Source organism: Pteropus vampyrus, unplaced genomic scaffold (genome assembly GCF_000151845.1).
Source record: "Pteropus vampyrus isolate Shadow unplaced genomic scaffold, Pvam_2.0 Scaffold113, whole genome shotgun sequence".
Lineage (NCBI taxonomy): Eukaryota > Metazoa > Chordata > Mammalia > Chiroptera > Pteropodidae > Pteropus > Pteropus vampyrus.
Window position 1 is genome coordinate 2,597,248 of NW_011888894.1, and position 8,873 is coordinate 2,606,120.

Consider the following 8,873-nt stretch of genomic DNA (forward strand, 5'->3'; position numbering starts at 1 on the left):
GTGTCATTGTATCACATAGCCTGGGCCACTCCGAGCCCTGTGTCACTGGAAGAACCAGCCACCACAGTCTTAGTGGTAGCCAGTGCCAAGAAGTTCTTTATTCTGTTATCCAGAGAAAGTTCTGGTTGCTGGTCTCTTGGTTGCTTCTCTGTAAGCAGCTTTTCTACTGGGTGAGGAGGCACCACTGTGAATAAAAGTGAGACACGAGAAGAGTACAAGCCAAGCCAGCTGTGGACCCCCTTGTTGAGCCAGTGCCGCCCTGTGTGGGGTCTCTTGCTGCTTGCAGAGCTGAGACAAACCCCTCTTGCCCAGCCTGCCACCTTTGTGGTCCTCCTTTCAGTCCTGGTCCTCAGGCAGCTTGTGCTCTAAAACTGACAGTAATGAAGGTGCTGTCCTTTATAGTGGTCTTTCCTCAAATACATTCACATTTTAATTTTTTCTCCCATTAAAAATTTTTATTTCTCTGAGGAAGGATAAGAGATTATTATTACAGATCATGGAGTCACAGACTGGGAAGGTCACCTAAGCCAGCTCTCTCCTTTGACCAGTGAGGTGACCTCTGTCCAGAAAGGTGGTGACCTGCACAGCTGATCAAACCAGAACAAAGGCTAAGGCTTTTACTCCCATTTTGGTTTTTTATTTGTTTGATTTTGTTGTATTGTACCATGTTGTTTGTTCTAGCACTTAAGAAAGGGCACGAAGGTTAAGACTTAGTAAGTACATAGAAATTGAAAAAGTCATGAATATCTCTTTTGTCAGAAAAGAGATTTTGATCTAATAAAGTACAATAAGATGAAGATTCTTGTCCTATTTTTGGAATCATAGGTTTGAAAACTTGCATTTACCTAATCCTCCAGAATTTCCAATGGTAATAAATTCTGCGACTGAAACGCCCGAATGCCATATCTGTTTGAAATAATGTCAAAATGAAGAAGTCAGTAGGAGGTGGCTTTCTAGACCCTTTAGCTAAAGCTGTAAGCTGAATTTGGGAGGGACAACTTGAATGACACTCTTAAGCCAATAGGTTGGGAAGTAAGGTAGCAATATTAACTTTTAAAGAGCTGAAAGATCTGAGGACTGTAAGCAATGGTAACCAGTGTTAGGCTTATATCCTAAAAGGGACGTTGCCAAAAACAGTCACCATGCAAGTTATCTGAGGTTTTCAGAAGAAGGTGTCTGAATATCCAGTTGGTTCTCCACCTCCATAATCTCATTTAATCCCTCTTGGCCCTAGTCTAGATCTGGCCCTAGTCACCTCACACCTGGATGACTGCACCTGTCCTCATTTTCTCCTTTCTTTTTCTCCCTCATCTGTCACCCTGCTAACCTTCCTAAAATACCTCTTCTCATCTGCTACTGACTGTTGAAAATGTGGAGTGGCTCCCTCGTAGCCTTCTTTAATTTGCCCTCTTTCTCTGGTTGTCTCCCCTCCTGCTCTCTTCTCTTTCTCCAGTCTGAACTGTCCATGTTCTTTAACTGCATAATGCACATTAGTGCAGTGGGTATGGGATCACACCCGTAGAACAAGGACAGTCAGGCAGCCCCAGCCCAACTCCTGCCTTACCAGTCTTGTGGCCTCAGGCACCTTAAATAACTTAACTCCGTTTCCTCATTCGTTAAGTGGGGACAATAAAGCTGTGTAAGAATTTCATGAAATACTATAGATAAAAAGTGCATGGGGCAGCATCTAGCACGTAGTAAATGCTATTCGTTGCTGATACCGTTGTTTTTGTGATCACTCCTGCCACTGTGCTTTTGTTCCTATTACCAGTTTCACTTATCTAAGGCCTTTACGGCCCATTTCGCCCTAGTCATAAGTGTGCTAGCCCATATTATGTCAAGTGCCATGTTTTTTGTTTTCTTTGCAGTACCAGTGCCCAGCACAGTGCTGTTCCAGCCACAGAGGCCTGCCTCTGTGCCTCAAACACCTCAAGCATGCTCCCAGCTCAGCACCTTTGTGCTGGCTGTTTTCTGCTTAGAATGCACCTCCCCACAGTGGTGCATGGCTGCTCCTGTCTTCATTCCAGTCTGTTCCCCTCATCAGAGTGACTTTCCCCGACTGTGCTATTTACAATGGCATCCTTTTTACTTTACATATATTTAACTGCTGGGTTCTTTTTCTTAAGGTTTATCACTACCGGTCAATTTTACTTATTTTCTTATTATCCTCAACTGGACGGTAAGCTCAATGAAAAGATAAGCTTTAATTTGTTGACAGCCTTATTCTCAGAACCTAGAAAAGTACTTGATATATAGTAGGAGTTCGAATGTGTTTCTTTAAGAAATGAATAATAATAACAGATTACATTTAATAGGGAGATTGACAGTTTGCTTTCATGTGCATTCGCTGACTTGCTTCATAAATAACAACAATGATAGAAATATTATCAGTTTTACTTTACAGATGAGAAACAAGCCCAGAGAACTTTGAAGATTTGTCTAAGGTCAAACATCTAAAATAGTCCCTGAGGTCTTCTGAACCCCAAGGCCACCGTGGTTGCCACATACCACACTCTATTTTAATGTTTGGCGGATGATGGTGGTGCTGATGATGGGAGGCAGTAGTCAGCTTGAGCATGGAGATTTTCACAGGTGTTACAAGTCATAGGGACAGACTGAGGTTACAGAGCATGTAGCAAGCACTAAGGCAGCTCCTGCCAAGCAATTTCACTTTTGTAATCTCATTCGATCCTCCCAACAAACTCACAAAGTAGCCAGAGCAGGAATTATTGTTTTTACCTGCATTGATATTGTTTTGATATTGAAAAAGCTTTTCCCCAATTGATATTGCTAACCCTCTTGTCTACTTTTGTACACACCCTTGATGTTTAACTGGTTTTCCTTAAATATAGTTTTATACAATGTTATCTTTGTGTGAGAGAGGGAGAAAGCTGAGGTGGGCACCAGGTTGGATGTAGTGTACCTTTTGAGTGCTGCCACTCTGGAATTAACCAGAAATACCAACCTAGTTTTTAAGGTGAGGAAAAAAATCCCCAATGTGCCTTATCTTTATCTGTCCTTTGTCTACTTAGTTCTCCACCTTCCCATGAATTTGGTCTCTAGAACTACCTTGTTTTGTGTCTTGATGTGAGTTAACTTTTCAGTTTTCTAGATCATACATTCCAGCATTAAAAGTATAGAAACCGATCTGGGAAGGAACTGCATATGTACAACAGAAGTGTAGTTTCACATGAGCCCCGTAAGATGCATAAGGCCAGGAAGGAAAATTGTTGCTGAATGATGCCGTATAAGGGATCTGGGGGTCCCTGTGTGTGTAAAATACTGGACTGGGTATAATTATAGACCGCGGTTGGTAAGCTTTTTTGTAGAGGGCCAGATAGTAAAATTTTAGGCTTGTTGGCATACAGTCTGTCTTAACTGTTCAACTCTGCTGTTAGAATTTGAAAGCAGCCAGAAACTAAAGGATAGGAAATGGCTTGGTTTGGCCTGAAGGGCTTACTTTGTTAGCCTCTCCTAGAGACAGCAGATTCTGTAGATTTTGTAGGATAGCCATGGAAGTTTTTACTGAGGCGTTAGGACTCCGGCAAAGATTTGAAGAATGGCCGGGATTTGACTAGTGGAATGTGAGCAATTGAATAAAAGGACAAATTAGGCAATGTAGGGAATGCTTAGGAAACTTTGAGCAAATCAGCCTGGCCAGTATTTAGACACTTGGTTCCTCATTGACTAGATTCCTATTATAGGGGCATGTCTGAACCTAAGGAATGAAGGTAGCCCTGTCCTTAAGTTGCTATCCACTATATAGGGTGAGTATAGTCATCTCCTCTACAAGGGTTGGAGGATAAGGACAGGGGCCTTGAGTAATTGCTCTCCTTCTAACCTGCTTTCTGCCTGTCCCTCATAGAGTTAGATTGCCGAGATTCACTTCCTGGCTTAATCACTGTGAGCCTTACTTTCCCATCTGTAAAATGGGGACATTATCATATTGTTATTATGAGGATTGAAATAATCCATGTAAAGTGCCGATATAGTAGTACTCATAATAGTAAAAGCTCAGTAATGATAGCTATTGTTTTTATAACCTCTAAATTAGATTGGAAATATTAGTGTTGCTTTGTTGGAATTACTTGAGATTCTTAAAGTGAGTAAATGTTCAGGATGGCTTGACCGTTTAATTTTGTGTAACTAGATTAAACTAATGAGCTTTATAAAAAGCTGTAGATGATGGACATATTTGCCTGCTGCAGCCTCATCTCTGGGGAATGAGTTTCCCCTGAGAATTGTTAGCAACAAGAGCATATCCACACCAATTGATGGCCATAGTTCACACTGCCTGTGTGGCTAAAAAATCTCAAGGTCAGAATTCTAGATTAAAGTGATTACAGGTTATTAGTGCCCCAGATGCATGAGCATATCCTCTCTGGAACAACAATAGACTTTACACTCAGGCCTCAAAGGCTTTCCACAGATAAATTCTAAGGAACACGAGTTAACAACAATGACAATACCCCTTACAACACTACCATGGGTGAGACTCAGTGGAATAAGAAACAACTATAGAATCAGTTTGCAGCAAAAACTTTAGGTATTGGATTTGCACAAACTATAAAATATTTTATAATATATAATATTTTTATAAGAATTAAAGTTTAGAAGCAAGTATAGAAACAAGAGACTCATAATTGACTAGATATTTTTAAAAGAAGTGGTAGCAATAGTAAGGCCTGGGTATTTTTAATTTTATTCCAGTCAACATTTTCTGTGTCAAACACTACATTAGGCAATGGTAGAGAAGACTGCAGGTACCTGTGCTTATCCTTAAGGTGCTTACAGTCTACTCTTGCCTTTGGAAGGCTGAAGACAAAAACAACAATGGAGACTGCAGACTTATTGGTCTAACAAGATTTTTTGGCTGTCATTTTACTGCCCACACATAGCCAGGTCTGTCCTATGAACATACTAGTCAGCTCAATGTACCTATACCAAAAATTAATCAATACATCTTGAGTACAGTAGTGCTTGCCGTTTTAGAGTTGTTATTTCATTAGCAGAGCCTTTGATACCAGGGATTTTTCTAGGTTCTGGTCTTTGTAAGCTCCCTTCTATCCCACACTCCTAACTCACTGCCCAAAGAATTCATCTATAAAAAGACAAAGATAATACATCAACAGGAAAAGTATACATTTGCCTACAGACCTTTAATCACTTTGAGAAGTGACTAAAATACAGCAAATATGTACTAATTCTGGAAACTCTAATCTCTTGTAGTAAAGAAATTAATGTACGTATTTATAAGGCCCAAGTGAAATAATTGATATCGGGAAGAACAGAGTACTGAAGGAACACAGGGAAGGAGTGGCGTTTGTCTGAGTGGGGGTCTGAGAAAGGTTTCAAAGAAAAGATGGCATTTAAACTGGAATTTGAAAGAGGAGAAGGATTTTGATAGTTGAGTAAAGAGGTGTGTATCATAGAGAGCATTCTAGACTGAAAGAAGAGCATGAGAGAAAAAAATACAGAGGCTTGAAAGTATGAGGACTTTTTCTGCAGAGGTGAGAAATGTGGCTAGAAATCTAAAAAAATGGGACTCTTGCTTCCTCATTTTGGAGTTGCCTCTTTTTGCCACCTTCGCTCTCATTTTCCCCCATTATTGTTCATCTTGTTTTGTTCCAAGGGGGGTGACCCCTGTTGAAATACTTGGAGAATAACTTAATTGTGCACATTAATGGGATCATCAGAGATATTTTATTTATGCGAATGAGAACGAAAATTTCACACACATTAATAAACGATATCTTGGAATGGATGATGGGGCGATGTTTTTCAGGTTGAAAATATCCTCTTGCATGACCGAGGCCACTACGTCCTGTGTGACTTTGGAAGCGCCACCAACAAATTCCAGAATCCACAAACTGAAGGAGTCAATGCAGTAGAAGATGAGATTAAGAAGTAAGCTTTTCTTCCTTTCTTGGAGTTTTTTCCATTATTAGATTAGCAACTTTCCTTTCAGCTTATGGGTGAGAATGTCAGAAAGGGAAGACAATAGTGCCAGTCAGTCACTCCTCTTCTCAGAGTGTCGTGTTGGCAGTTGGGTTATTTGACTTTAAGTGGAGGATGTAGAGGGCAGTCACAGTCATTGATGAGTTGAGTAAAATGAAGGACTCTCATAGCCCTTATCAATGGGCCTGTGGTCATCGTACATAGATATTTTGATTTATGTCACATAGCCCTTAAAAAGCTGAGTAGTATAAACACCATAAACATACTGTGATGTTTGTAAATGGGATCACAACAACTGTAACATTATTAGTCATTTGGATGCGCTTTTTACTGAACCCTAAATTGCTGCGTATTCCTGCCTTCTCATAAGGAGCTCGCCTGCAGTATAGTGGAATTAGTGGTGAGTAAGGTTATTGATGTCTCTACAGATATTGAATCACTGACTTCCACAAGGAAAAGCTTCTTTAGATAATGTGACTCCAGTAAGAACCTGACCTATTTTCCCCTGTTATCCAGTGTTGAATTTTTCACAGGCAACAGCACTCAGTATTACTATTAATAAATCAGCAGTCTAGTGTGCCTACTCATATCGTGATCCTCTTTCTCCTTTCCTGCATTACCCCTGGCAACCAATCCTAGAGCTGGCCTCTTGCTGTATAATTTTGTCCAAGGCCCTAACGGACACCTGAACTTTCTGGGCTCTAGAGACTCAAGAAGCACAAGTCACATGCTTGGTAACACCAAGACACTCACTTTGAAAATGAGCTCATATTCTTCTTTTCTTGAGCCAGAGATAAGAGGAAAACTGTCGTTTCAGCCTTATTTTATCAGTGAAGATCCATCCACCTCCCACCCTAGCCAGGGCCCATTTTCTGCCGTTCTCCAGGGTGTTACAGCCAGTATTACATCTCTGTGTCAAGCCACATTAGATGAGATTACTATTTTTAAAAACATATCAGCAAAATATAGTATCAGACAACAAGGATATACAGGAAGAGATTTCGTTATTTGAGGACCCAAGAAAAGTTGCTTTTAGAGTTTATTTAATGCCATAGTGTCTGGGTCCCCACATACTCTTAGATTAGGACTGCTGCTAGAGGGCCACAGGTATATACCAAGGACAGCTTTTCATTTTATCACAATTACTATTTCATGCTCTCTTCTGCAGATTGCTCCCAGGGAGCTAACTCTCTTTCTCTCATATGTATGTATGTATGTATGTATGTATGTATGTATGTATGTATGTATGTATGTATGTGTGTGTGTGTATTTCTGCTACTCCTGGTTTTAAATTATATTATTGACATATTTAACAAAAAATGAATCTCTCGATTGTAGATACACAACGCTGTCCTATCGAGCACCAGAAATGGTCAACCTGTACAGTGGCAAAATCATCACTACGAAGGCAGACATTTGGGTAGGTGTCAACTAACCTATCCACATCTTAGATATCAGCAGTCTCGACTGCAGACTCCCAAGTTTAATCCAGGCAGTGCCATAGCAAGTGTGGCCACTGTACCATATCTTTGTCTACTTATCCCTCGGGGTTATTCTTAACTCAGGAGTGATCAGCCACTGCTTCTTGAAGCATATCAAAGAAAATTACTTTAGAGCTCTGTGAAAATTATTTAGGCGACCTGCCCATTGTTTAACTGGTTGTCACATATATGTTACTAGTTCTTAGAGCAAAACAGCTGAAATAACTTGTTCTTTATTGGAGCACAACTTGGCAATGATGGTAGAAGTAATGTAACTAAGCAGCTTAATAGTAACGTTGGGTTTTGAATTCAAATTACTAATAGGTGAATAGTACATAGTTTTTATATCTGCTAGTAAATGTGGATGGTACCTGAATCTCTCAGTAGACCTATTCACGGTTATGGTAAATAAACCACTGGTAGCATTCTACTTTCTTTATTTTTTTTAGGCTCTTGGATGTTTATTATATAAATTATGCTACTTCACTTTGCCATTTGGGGAGAGTCAGGTGGCAATTTGTGATGGAAACTTCACAATTCCTGATAACTCTCGATATTCCCAAGACATGCACTGCTTAATTAGTAAGTATTTCAAGTTTCTAGTTTCATATTTTTATCTCTTAAGTCTAGGAATGAATTTGAGATGAAGGGATTAGATCCTAGAAGTGGTGGGTTGGACGCAAAGGTTAAAAAATCAGGTGATACCATTTGGTCACTCAAAGATAATATAACAATGTCTAATGAGAATGATGGGGATTTTTTTTGGTTAGAAATATTAACTGTTTTACACCTGAGCCAGCCACCTGAGCAGAAATCCTGACTATGCTTTGAACAGTACAGTATTGCTCTGTTCTCTTGCAGTCTATATGAAAGCTCTGGAACCAAAGGAGTCCAGCTGACTCATATCAAATGATAAGAAATTTATCTTTGCAAAACCGGAAGCAACTCAAATTAAAATGATTGCAATACATTGGCTGGAGTGAATACATAATTAAGACTATATAACTATGAAACTAGGTTTTTCCTCTCATTTAGGTTAATCGCTGGATTTTGATAACAAGCATTTAAACTCCACACTTTGTTTAAAATGTTTTTTTTTTTCAATTCCCTACTCTTTTGCATCATCATAGCAAGCATATGTGCTAATGTTCAGTAACCAGATGGTACAATAAGTAATCTTTGCATAAGACCCTGTACTAAAATGCTGAAGAAACAGAGATTTTTTTAAAAATAATCTTTTTATATCAGTCAAGATATGTGGCATCTAAATTTTAACCATTATGGATTATAAATCCTGAGCAACTGAGTTGGGGTCCTGGGTGGGGATGTGAGAGAAAATAGAAGCCAATGTAGGGCAGAGCATCTGATATTTGTTGAGGGCCTACTTGTACCTCATTTCATTTTTAAAACACTATATAGTAAATGTAATTATTC

At 39.5% G+C, this 8,873-nt stretch overlaps 1 protein-coding gene across 3 annotated transcripts in view; it reads left to right on the forward strand.

The window, feature by feature from the left end:
• AAK1 (AP2 associated kinase 1) overlaps window positions 1-8,873 on the forward strand; it is a 150,869-nt gene that overhangs the window by 92,457 nt on the left and 49,539 nt on the right. For all 3 annotated transcript variants that reach the window (XM_023533832.1, XM_023533833.1, XM_023533834.1), the window contains exons 6-8: window positions 5,786-5,907; window positions 7,297-7,378; window positions 7,889-8,021. In XM_023533832.1, the coding sequence (XP_023389600.1) occupies window positions 5,786-5,907; window positions 7,297-7,378; window positions 7,889-8,021 (337 nt within the window). The remainder of the gene's footprint in view (window positions 1-5,785; window positions 5,908-7,296; window positions 7,379-7,888; window positions 8,022-8,873) is intronic.